The sequence below is a fragment of the Eptatretus burgeri genome, chromosome 5 (genome assembly GCF_056783735.1).
Source record: "Eptatretus burgeri isolate ZD-2024b chromosome 5, Ebu_testis_v1, whole genome shotgun sequence".
NCBI classification, from domain to species: Eukaryota; Metazoa; Chordata; class Myxini; order Myxiniformes; family Myxinidae; genus Eptatretus; species Eptatretus burgeri.
The window spans coordinates 49,944,982-49,966,619 of record NC_140965.1 but is presented as its reverse complement, the minus strand read 5'-3'; the positions used below and the strand labels follow the sequence as shown (position 1 = coordinate 49,966,619).

Here is a 21,638-nt window from a genome sequence, read left to right as displayed (position 1 = left end):
GTTCCTGCCTGGTGCTGCATGGTTTTGCGATGCGTGATGGTTCATGGTCCAGCTTTGTGGTGCGTGGAAAATGTGGTGAGGGAAACAGAGGGCTCAGTAAGGACCACCCCACCACTCCCCCTTTCCTGCCTTCACTAGACCGTGCACACACGAACCAAGACCCACACTATCATGGAATGGCCTGCATGTCCAGATTCTTTGAATAAAGAATGTTCAGGAAGCTTACCAACACTTTGAGGTAGCAATCACTTTTTCTTTCATTTAAAACACTCCAAATGCGATGCTAAAAACCATGCCTTTTCCAGATACAACCACACGTCCTGCCAGACTTCCCACTTCCAGTGGCGACGATGTGATACATGGTCAGAGCATAAATATGCATGAGGAAAAACATGGGTGGAGCATGAATATATGTTTTACATTCAAATTTGGTGATGTCACACACACCGTGTGCATGAGCTTCATCGGCTTCTTTCCTCCTCTCCTCCTCAATCTGAGTTCTTCTTCTTCTTCTTCTTCTTGCCTATGGCAGTTTGGCTGCAGGGTTGCTATCATTTTGTTGGGGCACAGCATCAGTGGTATTGTCGTGCCACATACCAGTACACTGGTGCTCATTTCACCAACCTCAGAAGGATGACAGGCTGAGTCAACCCCGCATGGTGTTAATTATGTGGCCAACGGGGTTCGAACTCAGGACCCTAAGATCCCAAGCCAGCCACTCTAACAAATAAAGCAACACCAAGCTTTCTGTGAGTTGATAAGATTATTTGTTAAGGTCGTAGTGGTTCTAGGGGTACATTGTTTAATTTATATTTCATCGCAGTGTTCTGTTGTTTATACATCACCCAGATAAGGCCTTAGTTATTTTATAACTTGGTTTACGGATCCGCCGACGGTATATTTGCTGAAATGAAATATAAATATAAAACACATTTTTAGCCTTTTGTATTTATAAATTTTCCACCGAAGGTGCAAAAGTTTCAAAACCCAAAATGTAAACGTCAGCATTTATTTTCAAAATATAATTTCGCGCGCGCACAAAAATGCCGAGTCCCCTTCAACCAAACTACTGCGCAGTAGTCTTCGGTCATGGCGTCTGATCAGTGGCCAGCATGGTTCAGATCGACTGTGGTTTCTGGGGCGAAAGTGATTGTTAAGAAGTATGTCAGCGGTATAAATTTGAGTGACTGTATTGGTAATTTAATCACGCAAAATCTTGACGACAAATATTCTGGCCGAACGATTGCATCAATTCAGTGCAGCAGCAGGGATGATTCGCAGGCTACTCTCGATCGTGCCGATTTTGTTTCCATCAAAAGTTGTACACCGCTGTCCGTATTGAAAGATTTCGGTGCCAAGTACGTCAAAGTTTCCCTGCGAGATGCTGATATTCAGCCTTCAACGGATCAGAAATCAGCCTTTGATGTGCTCATGGGGATGGGGAGAAGTTACAATCAGATGCCCGCTGAAAAGTAAGAGCTGGTTATGGCTCTGATTGACCTTTTTGAGCGTGTTGACTCCTTGTAGTGCCTTTTTTAAATCATATCCAGCACTATGCGCTGGTGTGCACGCACACATCTACAACTTGGACAGTAATTTTCTCAGCATCGTTTCCATTTGTTTGATGATTCAACAGGTTTCTATAAGAAAAACATGCCAGACTATATTGTAAAAACAAGTTTTAATCCCTTATTGTTTTTCACATCAGATGATACAGTGAACATGGGGATCCTGCATTTGAATGGTCTTCCATCTTCAATGTTTTCTTAGATCCTCCTGGTCTGGGATTTATATTTATTTCCCCCCACCTACCCTTGTCTTTTCCATGGAACATCCGAAAAAAAAAATCATAAAAACATATAGTTTCTAAAAATTGAAATTATATTTATATTTCGCCCTACCGACCCTACATTTTAGCTGAGGAACTGTGTAAACCAAGTTATAAAATAACTAAGGCCTAACGATGTGGCATTCTCTCAAGCAGTGCTTTTACTGCGGAGGTTACGGAGGTCTTTGCTATTATTTCCAACTATTTTCTCTTAAAATTGTGAGTTGGAAGGTGACCGACAGGTTTCTCTGAAGTCAGTGAAAGCATGCTGGAGGAGGAAAAAGCGTTAAATATTGCACAGTTTCTATGTGGGAATGCCCGTTTGCTTTTATGAGCCGGAGAAGGGTAAGAATGGGGAAAGAGGCGGGTTGGAGTAAAGATAGGACAGATTTGGAAGGGGGAGATTGAGGCCTTGCGGGGGGGGGGGTGAGGGTTTGAGGAGTTGTTAGAATTGCCTGTGTACGTTTACTCACAGTAAAAATGTAATTGCCCACAGAAGTGTGTGTGCGTGCGCGTGTGTGTGTGTGTGTGTGTGTGTGTGTGTGTGTGTGTGTGTGTGTGTGTGTGTGTGTGTGTGTGTGTGTGTGTGTGTGTGTGTGTGTGTGTGTGTGTAAGGGGAAGTGGGGGGGGTGGTGATGCAATCACTCTGCAGGTAATGTGCTGGCGTTATTCATTGGTTACCGTTTGTGATCACCGCTGGCCACATTCTTCTTCCTCCCTCTTCCAATAATATTCCCATTTTGATGAAACCTTGTGTGGTCATCGGGAGCAGACTCCAAAATGCTAAAATAATTGTCTAATTACGTCTGTGCAAAAGCGCTTCAAAAGTGGATTTCTGAAGGGCTCGCTTAGCCAATCTTGTTGGTAGATTCACCGTGGCTGTATTCATGCCAAATTAACCTGATGGACGTGTCCCAAACTCATCGGTGGCGTAACATTATATATATATATATATATATATATATATATATATATATATATATATATATATATATATATATATATATATATATATATATATATATATATATATATATATATATATATATATATATATATATATAAAGCCTGGTGTTGGCGCAGTGGTTAGGGCAGCGGCTTGGGATCCAAAAGGTCCTGAGTTCAAGCCCCGTTGGGCCACTGAATTAATACACCAGGGGGTTGACTCAGCCTGTCATCCTTCCGAGGTCGGCGAAATGAGTACCAGTATACTGGGCCGGTGTATACCCCGGTTAAAATAGGTGTACCATATCCGTGTCGTAGAAGGTGACCAGGGTTGCGTCAGGAAGGGCATCCGGCATAAAACATGTGCCAAATCACTATGCGGATCATACAGATGATCCGCTGTGGCGACCCCTAACGGGAGCAGCCGAAAGAAGAAGAAGAAATATATATATATATATATATACATATATATATATATATATATATATATATACATACATATATATATATATATATATATATATATATATATATATATATATATATATACATATATATATATATATATATAGTTACGGATGTGGAAATTCGCAATACACCATAAAGGGTCCTCCGGTGAGATATATCGATAAGTTCATGTGTAGTTAGCCCACACATGTTGTTTGGAGGGAATATGTGTGATTCATCCGGGCTGCGACGCTTTGAGTTAGCCATTTTTCTTTCTCTATTGTTATTTTGGACCATTAAGCCACCAACAACTCAAACACCACCACCTTTGCCTCTTTACCTCCAGAACTCCATCCCGCAAACCGCTTCACCGCCATTCCCAAACGACGCCCGCCACCACAAAACCACCACAGCAAACCCCCCACCACCTTCGCCTTTCTCCTTCCACAACCATCAACCCCACCACCTGTCAACACCGAACGTCGTAATGTCCGAAGTCGTTCGGTGATTGCTGCCGAACACGGCAAGCCGCGAGTGCAATGGATGCATTTACGGGAGAGAAATGTGGATCAGGAAGGCTTCACACCCCTTTTCCTCCGTCCAATGGGAGAGCATCGGGCGGTATGGCCCCGCCTCCAAGCGCGATGAATGTGGATTCTTTACAGGAGAGGAATTCGGATCAAAAGAGGCTCACGCCCCTTTTTGCCACACCAATGGCTGAACAGAGGGTGGCGTGGCCCCGCCTCCAATCGCGTTTTGATCCTAAAATCTGCATACAGGCTCCTCCCCCCGTCTATAAAAGACGCGAGTCTGTGTGAAACTCAGAGTTGTCGTGTGGTGTCGTCTCGTTGCTGGTCGCTGGGCTCTGGGCTCGTCTCATCGCTGGAATCGAGCCACCTTCGCTTCCACAAGCGATCAAGCCAGCCAGCCAATCCCCTCGCTCGACCCTGAGCATCAACAATCCCCCCCCCCACCCATCCGTGCTGAGATAGTGCCGGTGGCCCCGTTCATTCCCCACCCTAACCGTGGTGCCGACCCAACCATGCTGGCGCGGAGCACGCCGGAGAGGGCTCACCGACCACGCCAGGGGCACGGAGTCGGGGCGCAGCTGCGCGGACATTGCGGCTTGCCCACCATCGCGTCACGAGGACGCGGGTAAGACCTTTTCGGTCTCGTGGACCTGGCCGCTCCTCCAGGTTCCGCGCACATTTGGACCCCGTCTACCTCCCTGCCTATGGGGAGGTCTTTCCTGTTTATTTTGAATGCATGATGTGGTGACGAGTCCCGACAAGTATAATTGTTTAAGTGTTGTAAATAATTATAGTCGGTAGTAGTGCTTTTGCTTTGGTTGCATTTTCCTTTTTGCTTTTCCCGCATTGATTGCATGGCTGTACTTATGTGCATGTGTGTGAAATAAAGGTGCTTGCTTGTTGAACTGTTTCCCGTTTCGTTGTGTCCTTTCCTCTGTTTGAAAATCCCATCTTACATCATGTAAGGGATCGATAGTGGGTTGAAACACCTGATAAGTAATCTGAACCGTCGAGGTCGACGATAACTCCGCTCGGTTATCCCTGCAGCAAGGAACGAACCGCTTAAGCGGTTCGTGTCCGAAGTCGACCTGCGGCGAGGTACGATCGCCCGGTTGACCACTCGTGCAGGTACTTAGGTAGGTCGAATTTGGCGAGCAACCCTATCCTGTGCGGGTGGGCAATTGGCACGATCGTGGTGAGGTTAAACCCCCACCCGTGACTGGCTCCTGGTGGGTCATGACCGAATTGTCCGTTCCGGTGGGCGACGCGTCGCGATTCGAGTTACGTGGCCGATCGCACGCCAGATGGGCGAAATTTGTAAATACACACATATATATATATATATATATATATATATATATATATATATATATATATATATATATATATATATATATATATATATGATAAAAAATGTCATTTGCCAAAACACTTAATTGTGGTCATGTAAACCAATCAAGCAAGTGTTTAAGACCAAAATTAATTGTATATTGCAATGAAGTATGCTATAACAGATAAGTAGCCATAAAAAAACAAAAAAACCCAAAAAAACAAGAAATTCTTGATGGACACCATATTTATCTCCCATGCAGAGATGATGCCGAGTGAAAGTTAAAATCTTCAAGCACGGCTGAGATAAAATGTTGTTTACAGCAAGCCATAAAAAACGAAGTTGAATGTAAAAATAAATAGATAACAGGTTGGTGTGAAAAATTTGCACAACAGATGGTTCACTCACTTTGCCAACATCAACATAATCAGATTCAATAAGCTTGTAATGTGGAGGACCAGACAGGACTCTCCACAAAGTCAATCCACAAGCTTCAATAGCTGAAGTTCCAGCATCTCCACTCTTTGAGCCCACTACGAGCAAGACCCTGTCACGACAAAACTTCAATTATATATTTGTGTCAATCAACTTATAACATCATCTATATATAAAAGCTGAGTTTCTCCATCTGTAACACTTTATGCTAAAGACTTTCTGCTGCCATATAATAACACAGATGGTACCATTCGGGCCGGTGCAAGGGTATTGGGCGCCCAAGGCGAACATTCAGCTTTGTACCACCACCCCCCCCCCTACCCAACACCTTCAAAAATGAATATTATGCATTTGTATGAATAAAACTTCTGCATTTATAATTAGATTTTGTTTTTTTTTATGTGAAAAAAGACAATATGATACCGATTGTACATTCTCATGTCCAAGAAGAAAATTTGTGGTCAATCACGTGATGTCATACTATGTGTTCCTCCAACAAATTTAATCATTACAAGTTAGAATTTCACATTCCGTGGATTCTACTCACCAAATTTACAAATAATCTCTTTCAGGTCAATGTTTTGTGCAATTTCATGTTTTATTGAGGTGTATAGCCCAACAAGTGTTTGTTGCAAAATCGAGAAACGAATGTACATTTTGATCAACTTTAGCTTGGAAAAGCTTCGCTCACCATTGGCTACAGAAACGAAGGGAGGATGCGGAGGAGGCGGAGAGCAATAAATGTGTTGGGGACATTATCTGTGAGTTTAATTTTGCAAACAAAGTTCAAAACGTCTTGTGGTCATGCCAACTTTGGAACTCGTTTTGTAATGGCTCGCAATTCACTGCACAAATCGGAAGCATCAATATCTTTGGAGTCCCCATGTTGTAAAGCTTGCTCTAGCTTCAAGCAATGTTCCATAATTAACCTCCGCCATCAAAGATCAGAGGTTACTGTTTTCACCCCTTTCTGTTTGTTTGTTTGTTTGTTTGTGAACAGTATTACGGAAAAACTCCTCGACGGATTTCGACGAAACTTGGTGGGGGGGTTAGGTATGGTCCAAGGATCATACCATTAAATTTTGGACTTTGTTCCTCCCCCCCCCCAAAAAAAAATGTTGGAGAAAAGAACTATAACTCTGTCAGCACTGTTGACATCATATTTAATGAATAAGATATAAGGTTCACTTGAGTGACCCAGCAGTATTGGCGGCGGAGGTTTTGCACTCTCCCCAGTGCTCCCCCTCTAGTTACCTCCACCACCGAAGGTGAAAGAGGTTATGTTTTCATCCCTCTGTTTGTTTGTGTGCAGGATATCTCAAAAAGTTGAGGATGGATCCGGATGAAATTTGGTGGGCAGGTTGGGTGTGTGACAAGGATGGATTGATTCAATTTTGCTGAAGATCCGAATCCGGATCTGGATACGATAATTATTTAATTTTTAAAGTGATTCTTCACCATTGAGAGATAGGACCAAGAATGATTACATTGCATGATATTGTTTGTTTGTTTTTGTCTGCACAGAACTTTCGTGCTTTTCTCCGCAACAACCGCCTGTCTGATTGAGATGAAATTTTCACCATTGGTGCGACTGTTCATGTGGAATGTTTTAATGATAATTGCGATGTCATAGGTCACGTGGTGCTGTCGCCATGTTGGAAAACCAGAAAAACTTTGGACCTCTATCTCTGAAACTGCACCAAGGAAAAAATTGAAACTTGGCACATAGCAAGTACTCCTCATGGGGAATGAGTGTGATTGTTTGTTTTTATGACATCATGGGTGCCTTTATTATGACATCATAATTGCATATGTAGAACACTACATCCGATCAGTATGAAAAATTTTGAGGGTCATCTATGGATACAACGTTTATTTGTTTGTTTATCTGCACAGATATATAGACAGACAGACTGACTGACAAAAGTACTAGGATGGAGCAAAAAAAACAACAATTACATGTTATAAAATATCCTTTTTTGGGCGTTTTACTTCATTCTAAGTCTTCATTCACACTCACAGATACACATGCAATACGTTTGTGAAGTACAACATGCTGTCCTTTGATTAAACCCGTCAGTGAAGCAAGACATGTCTATTGAGAGTAAAAGCAGTGGGAAACTAGAGGGGGGAGCACTCGGGAGAGTGCAAAACCTCCGCCGCCAATACTGCTGGGTCACTCAAGTGAACCTTTCTCTTATTCATTAAATATGATGTCAACAGTGCTGACAGTTATAGTTCTTTTCTCCATTTTTTTTTTTTGGGGGGGGGGTTGGAAATCACTTAAAACATGTAGAAATGCAAAAAAAAAGAAATCGAAATTTTGTTGAAAAAAAAGTTGCTAATTTTTTTTTTCCTCTAACAATTATTTTTTTGGGGGGGGTTGGAAATCACTTAAAACATGTAGAAATACAAAAAAAAAACATTTTTTCTCTCAATTTTTGGGGGGAGGGGGTTGGAAATCACTTAAAACATGTAGTAATGCAAAAAAAAAAATTTTCTCGAACAATTTTTTTTGGGGGGGAGGGGGTTGGAAATCACTTAAAACATGGAGAAATGCAAAAAAAAATATTTCTCAATTTTTTTGGGGGGGGAGTAACAATTTTTTTGGGGGTTGGAAATCACTTAAAACATGTAGAAATGCAAAAAAAAATTCTCTATTTTTTGGGGGGAGGGTAACAATTTTTTTTGGGGGGGGTGGAAATCACTTAAAACATGCAGAAATGCAAAAAAAAAAAAAAACTAAATTTTTTTTTTGGGGGGGGGACCAAGTCCAAAATTTAATGGCATGATCCTTGGACCATACCTAATCCCCCCACAAAGCTTCGTTGAAATCCGTCGAAGAGTTTTTCCGTAATACTGTTCACAAACAAACAAACAAACAGAAAGGGGTGAAAACAGTAACCTCCATCCATCTTCGAAGATGGCGGAGGTTAACTAGAACTGCACTCGGTAGAGCACATACATCAGGCTGAACAGTATAGGTTTTGTATCCCACCGATAGGCCTCATCTGGATCCGGACCTGAACCAAAATCAAATCGGCTTGTTCTTGTCACCTACTCAAATCATGCACGAAGTTTTGTCACAACTCGTCGCCAATATTATGAAATAATGCTATATAATCGCATTTGGACCCATTCCTCAATGGTGAAGAATCGCTTCGAAATTCTTGTATCTGAATTCGGTTCTTCACCAAAATCGAATTCCTCCTCGTCACACACCCAACCTGTCCACCAAATTTCATCCGAATCCATCCACAACTTTTTGAGAGATCCCGCTCACAGACAGACAGGGGAGAAAACATAACCTCCATCCACCTTCGGTGGAGGAGGTAATGATGCAGAATCAACCATTCACCCCAGCCATTGACCATAAGATGATGGAAAATACCATCTGGGGATATCACTGTAGCAGAATACTCTCCTGACAACCTCTCTCTGCCTCTCAACATGGCGAGTTATTTTACTCTACATCCATATCAAAAATTTAACAAACCATATTTTCAGGATAAGAAGACAAACAGACACGAAAAGAGAGGTATATAGTCCAACAGTTGAAATTAATCCAACAGTTAATTTAAATAATGTGTGAAACGATCAGAGGCTGGTGTGGCATACCGGTGTGCAGGGTTGTAGACTGCAGTGTTGATCCCTCTTGGATACTGATGCCGAAAACTGAATCTGTGTGTTTCTTTATAACCTTGGCTCGTGTTCAGTCTGCAATATTGCATTTACATTAGCCCCCAACACTTGCTATGTGCAATGAAATATACATATATATATATATTTTTTTTTTTTTTGATAGAATATTTTCCATAGTGTTGGTAAGCAAGACCCATAACCAGATGCTTTCTGTTTTAATATGGGATTTGAACCTGAGTTTCCCACATCACCAGCCATAAATTCAAATGAGAACACCAAAGAGGCAATTTTGACTCGCAAGCAAGTTTACTTGCTATCATATCAGTTTAAATATAAACATTCCTGTTGGCTGTGTTGAGTATCTATAATTCATGATAAGCGAGTGATAAAACAAAAGTTGAAGTTACGTCCCGTTCGGTCAAGGCTATGTCATTGCATTCCAAAAAGTCTGCAATAAGTGCGTGTCCACCAGAAAACAATACATGTTCAACCTCAACAATGAACTTTCAAACTTGTCTCCCTCCTCTAAAACATGGTGGTGCCTTGTCAAGTCCGTCTCTGGAGTAGGCTCCCCCTCCATCCCTTCCCTCTCTTCAAATGGCACCACAGCCACCTCCACTGGTGAGAAGGCTGAATGCCTCAATTATGTGTTTCCTTCCAAAATCTTGGGAACCAACCACTGACTCTCGGTACTCATCCTTCCCTGTCGTACACAACTGCTCCTGGACTCTGGATATTTTGCACCTGAGAACGAGAAGAAGGTTCTTTGAACCCTCGACCGGACAGCATCAGCTCACGTATCCTAAAAAAAAAACCTGCTCTGTTGCTCTTTCACATCCTCTCTGCCCTTTTCACCCTATACTTTGCATTAGGTCATCTTCAATCTGCTTGGAAATCAGCCAACGTCACTGCATTGCGTAGAAACGTGCAAAAACGGATCCCCTTAACCACAGACCTATCAGCATATTTCCAATCATCAGCAAGGTCATGGAATCCATCATCACAGTTGATATGAAATCATTACTTTTCTCCAACAGCCTCATCTCATATCACCAATTTGATTTTAGACCACATTACTCCACCTTGGACATGCTGCTTCTAATCGCCCAACAATCGATGGAGGCCCTCAATGTCAGACATGAAACCAGAGCAATCTCTCTGGACATATCTTGTGCTTTTGATACAGTGTGTCATCCTGCATTGTCCTCCAAACTCTGCCAATGGCATCCAAGGCCAATGCCAAACATGGATTACTGACTTCCTCCACCCTGGTAACCAATGTGTGGCTCTCAATGGAATCCTTTCTTCTTCTCTTCATGTCAAGGATGGAGTTCCTCAAGGCTGTGCTCTGAGCCCAGTCTTGTTCCTGATCTTCATAAAATGATCTATATGACTCTCTTGAAAGTCCTCTCTTCCGATTTGCTGATGCCTCTCCCCCTGCCATGGCATCCCCATTTGTCAGACAGACAGGTGCAGCCTCTTCCCTCTCTTCAGACCTTGAAAAAGAATCACGAGATGATAAAACACTTTGAATACGTCTTTCAATCCAGACAAATCTCACACTCACTTCCCTCTCTCGGAAAGGAACGTCTTGCAAACCCCCACATCTATGTTCTTAACAATCCTCCTGAGGAAGTTCAGTCATTCAAACTCCTGGGTCTCACTATCAGCCATGATCTTTCTTGGACAAAGATTTCTTAGTTGACCTCCAAAGCCAGCCACCCACTGGGAATCCTCCGTCGTACAAAGTCCTTCCTTGGTACACCTGAACTCCTATCCACCTACAAGGCTGGCAACCCTGTCTCACATCTTGCTCAGCTTGCTGCCATGGAAACCAAGGCCTTCAAGATTGTTGGAATCTCTCGCAAAGAAGTGGAGTCTATGGGTCTATCACTTCGCCATCACAGACAGTTTGATGGTCTTTCTGTCTTCTACCACCTCATTTCTGGTCTTGGACCCTCTGCTGTTTCCACGCTTTGTCCCTCTCCCCTACCACCAGGTTTCTGTGGAGCACACAAGGTCCACCATCAATCCCATTCTGGTGAAACTACTCAACTCCAGAATCGCTCCTCACCACCACTCATCAGTTCCTCTTTTTCCCCCCACCTATGGAACCAACTTCCACATCCTCTTCATTTTTTAGTTTTCCTTCTGTATCGATCTTCTCCATCCTATGCATCCTCCCCTGCCCAACATTCCTCCCACACACTCATATTTTTGTCCAAGTCTGCCTCTATCTTGGCTTCGACTCTAATGTTGGTATTTCTCCCCTCCTGATTCATTCAGTGTACTAGTACTAGCTCTTCCACAAGTATCGACTATGTGTACAAATAAAGGAAAAAGAAAAAAGAAATCCTGGTCAAATTGAATCAACCTGGTAGTTAGGGATATTACAAAAAAAAAGAAGAAGAAATAGTTTCACCTCTCACAATCTCTATTAATTATGCCTACAGAGTCTCATGACAATGGCCAAAGTGGAGAGAGAGAGACAGAGAGAGAGAGAGAGAGAGAGAGAGAGATAGCAATGGTGACAATCTTTCAACTCCGCTTATGCCATCTAAATTTACTTTGAAGTTCTATCCCGTTCAGTCAAGTCAAAAGTCGATTATTCTTTCACAGCATTTGCTAAGCAAATGACATCACGGCATTCCAGTAGGCGGTGCTTCAAGACAAACTATCATGGGATTGTTCTTGATGTTCTAAGTCCCTCCTGTGCTTCAAAATGGCATTCCATCCCATCATTCGTCCAAGATGGGTATACCCGCTAATTAGCAAATAACATCTCCATTTTCCATATTGTGTGCCTGAGGATGCAACTATAAAGTAGGCATTCAAAACTCAAAAAGTGTTAATAATACAAACGGGTGCTTCAAGCTTGACATGGACCTTTATCTCAGAACAAGTAAAAGTTCAATGCTGAAACTGCACCATGATATTGTGAACCCTAAAGCAAGTTATAAAAGTTTGTTTTTATTTTTGTATCGATTAATGAGGCTTGTACAAGAGCAAACACACAATGCACAGCAAAGGGGGCATTGAGACAAGAGGGGCGGGAGAGGGAAGGACAAAACAGTGGGGAACAGAGACATTAGGAGATCTGTGGAAGGGAGAGGGATGGGGCAGGGAACACGGGGTATACAAGATGGACACCACAGGGATTTTCAGGTCCTTACACAACAGCGAACTTTTGGGACGGAAAGCAGGGAATTGAAGGAGGTGGGTTTGGGGTGGATTCGCAGGGGTAGAAAAGATTGTGGTTTTGGACGGGGAAGTGAAGAAGATGAAGAAGTGACATAAATTCTGTTCAAAAAGCATTCTGGGTAAAACTAAGTTAGCAACCAACATAGTCACATGTTCTGTGGAACAGAGGTGTATCATGAAGTTCCTTGTTAAGACAGTCTGGATAATTTAGTGATGCTTATGTTTGACATAGTTTTGCTTAAATGGTGCAGAGAATTCAAAAATGGCAATGAAATGGTGAGCAATCTTAAGCATTCTCGCATACAGTCCCACTGCTGTCATTTAATTAAAACGTGATACGTGTTGAACAGATAATTCTGCGAAATCGTCATCTCTACTCTACTATAGTCTTAACGAAGACTTGGAAGTCAGTGTCGGAAGTGTGGAAACGATTTATTCATTGTCAATTGAAATTCAGTAGGGGAAGCACAAGGTTGTTAAAATGAGGGACTTGATGTTTGATCAAAAAAGTAACTCACGTGACCATTGTAACCAAGCTAGCTCCTGAAATGATTGATTGAATAAGATCGTGACTTGCGATGAGACATGGGTCCATCATTTCACACCAGAGCCAAAGCAAGCTAGCGTGGACTGAAGATAGAGTTGCTTCGGATGACCAAAAATAATTAAACATTCAGCCGTGAGCTGGAAAGCTTATGGCAAGTTTTTAGGACTTTAACATCGAAATTATGTTAAAACAAAAATAAACTAAACATGGGAAATGCAACAAGTCACAGTCCTACAGAGATTTGTTATGCCATGAAGCAAGGCAAGCAATATGCAGACAGCAGCCAAATATGACTTTACTGCTTGATAATGCTCAATGTCAAAATGACAAATGTGACACCATGAGCTGAGTGGAGAAAAGTTTGAAATAATCCCCGACACATAGTCCAAACTTGCTACCTTGTGACTTTAATCTCTTTCGACCACTCAGGTGACAAATGATGAAGATGTCAAAGCATGTGTCCCAAAATGGAGGCATAACCAATCCAAAGATTTATACACAGCTGGTTAGCAATATCTATAGAAAAGCGAACGAGAGCCAACTTTGCGGCGTAATTTAAACAAGTTGAATGTTGAAGTCAGGTTTGGAGAGTTGATAAGTTTTGGTGCCCATGACCTGACTCTGGGTACTACCAACACGTATGCAACATTTGGTCGAGATTGGCCCAGCCGTGTCGTTTTCTATGATTTTCCGACGTACATACAGATAATTGCCAGTGGGGATTCAGATAGATTTTATGTTACAGTAAGACGAAATATGTTTACTGTATTGAGCTGCAAAATTGTACAGTCTTCAAAGGGAATGGGAAAGTTGAGGAGGTTTAGAAACGGAAACATAAAGAAATTGTGTTTTGGAATCATTAAAGTTAACGTGATTACATTTTCCCCACTGAGAAATCCTGTCAAAATACAAATTTATAGACATAGACGTAGTCATGCTAGAATGACATGTACATCGAGCAAGAGAAAATGGAGCAAATTTGAAAAACTTAGAGGAATGTAATGTTGAGTCGTCAGCATACTGTTATGGATTCACCTCCGGCAGGAATCGCGTGGGAGGTTCTCGGATCCACTTCCCGGCTGACGACCCCGACGCCAAAAAACCACAGATAATGCCGCGGCGTGACGGCTTGCGAAGCAACCACAGGTGCCTTCTGCGACGCATGATTTAGTTAGGGTCCAGCATCCAAATCCCGCTTTACCTTCCAGGCAAATTAATCACCCCGGATAAGGACTGTGCTTCCCGCCGTGCCACCTATGATCAAGATACGGCTAAGCGTTACCATAGGCCAGTGGTTTTCAAACTTTTTTTAGTGGCGACCCAATTTCAGAACCTCTCTACATCGTACGACTCAAAAGATTTAAAACCCAATTCATAATATACAAGATAAGATTTCATATGACAATAACATTTACTGTTTACTTTATTCACCATCATGTTTTCATAGACGAGTAAACGGAGAATAGCCGACAGCATCCAAATAGTACAGTTGAATGTTTCAGAAGTTTAGTCCGAATGACATTTAGATATATCAGTGAGAAGGATGAGCCTGTTTTTCAGAAACCAACTTCTCTATTCGTGGAGAAGTAGATGACAATGCCAGGATCATATCATGCTCCATTTCTTGGTGATTTCTGTACTTTGTTTTAATCACCACCATGGTGGAGAACGACTGCTCACAAAAGTATGATGAAGGATATGGCATGAGAACCTTAATGACGCGCCGTGACAGGGTCGGGTACGACGGCAGCATTTTGCACCAGAATGTCGACAACGAATTCGTCCGCGCAAGAGCCTGCACTCCTGAATCCTGCTGGAGCTGTACAAGCTCTTCCGGTGCTGTATCATCTTCATCAGCAATTGAGTCCAGTGGAGCCGTGAAAGGGTCCCGAACCACAGAAAAGGACTGCACATCCAGCTCAGGGAAATGGTGCTCGAACTGTTCAATGAGCGACCGAAGGTGACGTGCTATCTCCCCAGAAAGACTGTCGAGCTCAGTATCATCGTACTGGCAGGTCGTTAGATGCTCCACCAGATGGGGGAAAAGGCTGAAGCGCTTAACAGCTGCTTTGTCTGCCAGTAATTTTAGAGTCGCCAGAAATCCGCTCATTTTGTCATGAAAAATCATGAGGTTGGCGTCTTTGCCTTGGAGGGAGCGGTTGAAGACATTGAGACGTTCAAAGACGTCAACGAGATAGCACAGTTCTGACAGCCAAGAGTCCAACTCAAGCAACGCTACCCATGCCGTTTTCCCTTGTGTGCGTAGGAACTCCTTCAGTTCATCCTTGAGCTCGTAAACGCGCAGAAGAAGGTTTCCTCGAGATAACCATCTGACTTGAGTGTAGAATAGTAAATTCTTATGGTCGGCGTCCATCTCCTGGCAGAATAGCCTGAATAACCACGTGCTGATGGCGCTCGATTTGATGTGATTCACCATTTTTACGACTTCTGAGAGCACGCTCTGCAAGGTTTCTGGCAAAGTACGAGAGGCGAGCGGTTTTCGGTGAATCATGCAGTGTACCGTGGAGGTCTGAGGAGCCACCTCAAGCAATTTAGCCTTGAATCCAGAACGCACTCCTAACATTGCTGGCGCGCCGTCTGTTGTAGAACCGAGCAACTTTCCGAAGTCCAGATCATGGTCATGATAAAATTGCTCTACTTTCCCAAAAATGTCCTCGCCTTTGGTGGTGGCCTCCAATGGTTTGATGAGCAGAAGCTCATCGACAAAGTTATCAGCCTTGATGAAGCGGATCCAGACGATGAGTTGCGCGTACGATGTAATATCAGTGGACTCGTCCAACTGTATGGTGTGCCACGGCGATTCCTTGATCTTCTGTACGACCTGAGCAGTTACGTCCAGACTCATATCTTCAATTCTGCGTTGGATGGTGTTGTCAGAGAGGGGTATAACTGCCAGTTTCTTCGCCGCTTCCTCCCCAACCATCAGAGATACCATGTCCTTTGCACATGGCAGCACAAGTTCTTCCGCAATGGAGTGAGGCTTTTTAGTCTTGGCAACATGGAGCGACACTCGATACGAGGCCTCTCATGTCCGAGAATTGGTCTGATGGCATGTACCCTCTCTGTCAAGACACGTATTCTTGAGTGCAAGAAGTTTCCTCTCTAAGAACGCTCTCTCCTTATCCTGATAAGGCACATGTTTTGTAGTCAAATGCTTCTGCAACTTATTTTGTTTCATAGATTCCGTAGAAAGCACTTCAAAACAAATCACACGCTGAGGCCCCTGTGCCACACTTTTATCCACCACGTAGTAAAATCCAAGGTCCAGAAATTTATCCTGGTAAGAACGTTCTCGAGATTTGCTGGTGGCCGGTGCTGCCATCACAAATATGGTCTCGAGTCGTACGTGGAGACGTGAATAGAGGTTAATGATAGAGTCAGAGTCTGAGTCTGAGAGGCCGTGGATCAAACCACTAATTTCCCGCTAAAATGAACCGCCCTTCAATGAGCCCGCGCATCGGCTGGATCACAATTCCAAGCGTCATGTTGCGCCGGTTCCCATACTTTGAACGAACCGTTTATATTACATCCCGTAAAAGCGAACACCGATCGAAAATAGACAATTTGTTTTTGCTGCAACCGGACGCCCGCGACCCCACGAAATTTGCTCGGCGACCCCACTTTTGGTCGTGCCCTAGGGTTTGAAAAACCAAGCCATAGGTGGACACACCGGCTGACGACTCCCCATGTCAGAATGTGGGGACGAACTCCTTGTTACTAAACACTATGTCTAACCAATAGAAGTAGATAACTAGACAGTGTCACAATCGAGAAATCCTTTCGCTATGCACATAAGCCTCTCCTAGTCAGTCACTTGTTAAAATATGAAAGGGCACCACAGTCGTTCTGGAAGCCGAGATAAAAAGGGAGGGAGTTGAGAGGAGAGAAGAAGACGGGGCATATTTGCGGCCCCTTGCTCACACTCACGCAAGCCAGCAGGTTCAAGCGGGTCCAAATAAAGGGGGGCGGGGGGGGGAGGGAGAAGGTGGGATGCAAGGTGTCTTGAGAGGAGCAAAGGTGAATGCATGTGGCATTACATTAAATGGCATGAGGCGCAACAATCAGTAAGCCTTGACAAGGACAGTTGGCACTGTGCGTTGATCACTCATGCATCCAAGGGAACAAGGTAGAATAGAGACAGCAAGAAAGACAGCGTAAAATTGGTGTGTTTGGACAACATGCCTGGGAACTCTCCACTGGATTGGCACATCTGCCTGGCACTCGACCTTGCTCACTCACGCTTGCTCTCCAGTTATCAGCTCATTCTGCAGACACCGGCTCACTCTTGCAGGCTCCCAGATGAGTCCTGTTCTGGACACTTCTCCGGGCTTTTATCGTCCCATTATGCTCTTCACCATGGCCGGAGGTCTCTTGATTCGCTCGCTCTCACACTGCCCAGACTGCAGCATCTCTCGACAATGCACAATGGCTCCTCAAAGCTTGGCAGCACAGCGGGTGGGGACCCACGGTGGGCGAGCACTAAAGGTTGGATGGCACATATTCGACAGTGCCGTTTCTTCCCGTGCCGCTTCTTCGGTGCCCTTCAACATTGCTGTTGGGTCGGTAATACTTCCTCAGCCCCGCTGATCTTTCTTTTGTTGCATTTTCTGTTGAACCGCAGTTCAGCCCTTCCTATGCCGTCTGAAGCGCCGTGTCCACATACTTCTTTGATGAAAAGTGGCTTGATGTTCATGCAAAGCATGTTGTAAAGTGTGTGCAGATGCACTGCCGAGATGTGGAGAGATATTGAGAGAGATAGAGAGATAGATAGATATATAGAAAAGAAAACAATCACAATGGGGTTCGATTCTACGACAAACACAACGCATATTCCCTTCCCACTGAACACAGATCGCACCACCGTTTTTAATATTCCCTCTCGATATGAGCAACCCAGATTGCTTCTATTTCAAAGTATTAAAGAGACGGCAGGTCAGCTGGATGGCGGCCATTTTAACCAGAAGCATTCCTGACTCGAAGGCGGTTCTGAGATTAAAAAAAAAGAGATCTGGAAATTTAAACAGTATTATGGATTAGCTAAAGGCTCCTTCATTCACCGCTGTTATGTCTGGGCGTATGGCATATATAGAGCCTCGCAGCTCTGAAAATCCCATAAAACTGAAAAAAAGAAGAAAGAAAAAGAAAGAAGAAGATGCCTCCTTCTCCATATTCAGCAAAGCAGCGAGAGGAATCTGATAGCGATGGGTGGTACGTTGAGAGAGACCTGCGGTGCGGCCCCACAATGTTCACACAAGTGTTCTGACAACACGACAGTGCGGACTGAGCGACGTGGTAATGTGTAGTGAACGACGAGGTATTATGTGTGCAGTTGTCACGTGCGCTACGGTACAGTGTTAATTCATGTGCAAAAACAACAACACAAAAGAGAGAGGAGTGTGTGTGTGTGTGTGTGTGTGTGTGTGTGTGTGTGTGTGTGTGTGTGTGTGTGTGTGTGTGTGTGTGTGTGTGTGTGTGTTTTCAGTCACTTGTGCTAAGGTATGCAATTCACTTTGCCAAACACAAAAAATACATCCTATTTTCTTTTGTAATAACGAGTCGATGTATCAATGTAGAGAGGGCAGGCCCCGCGGTGCCTCAGTATCATCTGGTGTGATTTTTTTTTCTTTTTTTAAACACGAGATTGCAATTTTTACCCATTTTGTGCGATCTGCTTTCATTTCGGATGTTATTTCATTTAACTAGGAGCTTGGAGCGACGTTATCTTCTGTAAAAAAAAGGGAATGAGATGTTTGTTTGTTTGTTTGTGATGCAACTCCTCTGAGCTCCCAAGGTTAAGCGCAACGAAACATTACAGGATCACATTTTTTACCACGAAACACCGCACTAGGGATTTTAAAGTTATTTTCTCACAATTACTAACTTATAAACACACAAGCCACCACCTGTCGTGGGGAAGGGGTGGGAGTCCAGAGGGAGGGAGCGGGGTGGGGGAGGAAGGAGAAGAGGTGGGAGGAACCATGGGTTTAGGAGGGATGAGGGAGAGGAAGGGGTGGGTAGAGGGACCCCGGCGTTTCCGGGCAACCTTTGCTAATTGTAAATAAAATAAAATGCTAATATTTGTTCTCCGATACGAGACAATATGCCTTGATATTCCGGTAATTAGTCACGTTTTTAAATAATTTGAAAGTATTTTGACATACAGTATAGGAATTCCCTAGAATCAGACCATAACATCGAGATAACAACACGACCCGTGATAAAACGTTTCTGCAGGGCATGAATATTGTGACAAATCAAATTGGCAAAAGTTGTTTTTAAGCTTGCACCATTATTCAAAAGCATGGATGTCCATCAAATGCATCGTTTTTAAAAATAACGGAGACACGATTTATCCATTCAGCTTCGACCCTTTGACTTGCACAATGACTATCCTTCCTCTCTCAGGTGGATTTGTATGGGTTCACTAGTATTGTAATAGCAAGCAGTGTGATGGGGGAGGGAATGAGTTCGGTAGAGAAAATGTTGAGGGAAGGAAAAGGATGTGTGTGGGCGCAGGAGTAAGTATGCGCATGCGCGTGTGCAATTCCAACTTGGTTATCAATGATGTAAATATCATGACATTGCAAAACGTTGTGTGGTTCGAGCTGTCATTTAAATTGAAAATGTCAGATCTAAGAAGAGGAGAGGTGGTGATGATGCAGAGCTGCTCGAATGACGTACCCAATCAGATAGCTGGTAAGCAGGCCATGGAATGTGATGACCAATAGCTGAGCAGACCATCTATCATCATCACACTTCAGGAACACCATGCCAGCAACAGCTTGGCTAAGGTCTCCTGTGCAGCCTGCTGCCTGCATTTCGGAGGAGGGAAACGAGGTTTTAGGGGTTAGACAAATAAAAATCACCGCAATAGCGCATCATCCTAAAGTATTGTACAATGAGTGAAATCTGAAAAAGCCATGGCACCCAAAAATCCCTCCACACACTATTTTCCTTCCATTCCGGATTTATATGCAGCACGTGGACTTCTCTCCCACGAAAACTCAAGAGTTCTGAGTCAATCTTAATCTCTCCACTGCAAATGGACCTGATGGCATTCGCACTGTAGTTCTTAAGTATTGTGTTATGGTCCGTTCCTCTCCCTATACTCATCCCTCAGCCTGTCTTTCTCAGATGGTCTCCTGCCTTCATCTTGGAAAGTTCTAAGCATCGCCCTGATTCATCAAACATGGTCCATCTACTGTACCCAACTACAGACTGCTCAGCCTTCTCCCCATCATATGCAAAGTAATGCTGATCTCTGATCATCAGATCAGCCTATGCCCCATATATTCTGCCACAGACATGTTGCTTCTTTTATCTCAACAATAGATGCATGAAATAAATTTCATACGAGAGATCAGGGCCATCTTCCGAGCTTACTTTCCAACCTGTTTGCTAATGGTATTACAGGCCCTGTCCTTGAATTGTTTCCAATTTTCCCTGCGAGCGAAAAACAGCATGTTGCTGATGATGGCGTGCCTTCATTCCATCTCTTTCCCATGTGGAAACGACACCCTGTGTCCGCTATCTCGTGCCCCTCCCTCCAGTACTTCTAAGAGCTGCTACTGTCACCTCATGCTTTGCCCATACTCACCTCTACTCGAGCTGACCCTCTCCACCCCCACCCACCCCTTTCCTTTCTGCCAGTCCATCCACTCATTTGTGATGGCCTCGTCTCCCTGTTCACATTTGATTTTCTATAGTCTGTGATTCTGGTACCTTCTGTTATTTAAATCTTCTAGCAGCTGAGATATTGTATATTTAAAGAGAGTAAAATAGAGTGGAGAACTAGAAAGCATCATTTTCGATAGTCCGTGATTCAACACAGAGGAAGCTGTTCATCAGGATAAGACCATACCGGAACAATGTTGAACAGCAGGTTTCCAATCAGGTCAAAGATGAAGACGTGGCCAGAACTGTCTGAATGTGCCAATAGCGTGCCGTCCCAATTCCAACAAATGTTGCGCCACTGTGGGAATGCATCTCTCGGAACTGGGGGGGAAAAAAAACAAAACAAACAAACAGAAGGCGCATGCACAAAGACGGACGCACACACAATTTACCTGAAACACCAACCTAATTGAAAACCAAATGCAACCAAATGAAAAGCTGCCATATGAAATATTTGAGCTTCAAACCTGTAAACTGTAAAGCTTGGGTTCCTACATGAGCCTTATTTATTTATTTATTTATTTTTACACATCACCAGAGCCATGGATTTTTCTCTCCCACACAACTGTCAATGCACACTGACCTGCACATCGACCCACCACCGATCCAAAATCATCCTTGGAAGAGCTGAATAAACAAAACAAACAAGTCAATCACAACATAATCAAGTGAAACTGAAAGCCAGAAATCTCATTGCCCACTCTCATGAACTCTTGACATGGCAAACACCTTTTGGGCCTCGGTACGTTTTTGCATTTCCCAAATTCATATCATGCCACCGAGCAAATTAGAACAAGAACGACCGCACTGCCATCACAAACTGCGACAAAATCAGGTAACGGGCCCGTTGGGAAACTCACATTTAAAGAACTCTGAAAACATGAGCAGCGCGATTCGGGAAACACACACTTAATGTGTTATTAAAAGATCAACGTGACACCTCCACCCATGTCACCCTCCACCACCGTCACATTAGAACGAGCCGATTTGTCATATGGTCACAGATTGTTTAACCCCAATTATGGGACTGTTCAAACA

General features: G+C 43.5%; 1 protein-coding gene across 2 annotated transcripts in view; it reads right to left on the bottom strand.

Moving 5' to 3' along the window:
- Positions 1–21,638, bottom strand: part of NBAS (NBAS subunit of NRZ tethering complex) — a 207,924-nt gene that overhangs the window by 164,926 nt on the left and 21,360 nt on the right. For both annotated transcript variants that reach the window (XR_015058324.1, XM_085881820.1), the window contains exons 6-10: positions 21,184–21,227; positions 20,788–20,921; positions 19,608–19,738; positions 9,134–9,232; positions 5,489–5,627 (exon numbers count right to left, since the gene is read on the bottom strand). Coding sequence is in view for 1 of the 2 variants with exons in the window: in XM_085881820.1 (XP_085737946.1) it covers positions 5,489–5,627; positions 9,134–9,232; positions 19,608–19,738; positions 20,788–20,921; positions 21,184–21,227 (547 nt within the window). In the remaining variant the exon portion in view is untranslated. The remainder of the gene's footprint in view (positions 1–5,488; positions 5,628–9,133; positions 9,233–19,607; positions 19,739–20,787; positions 20,922–21,183; positions 21,228–21,638) is intronic.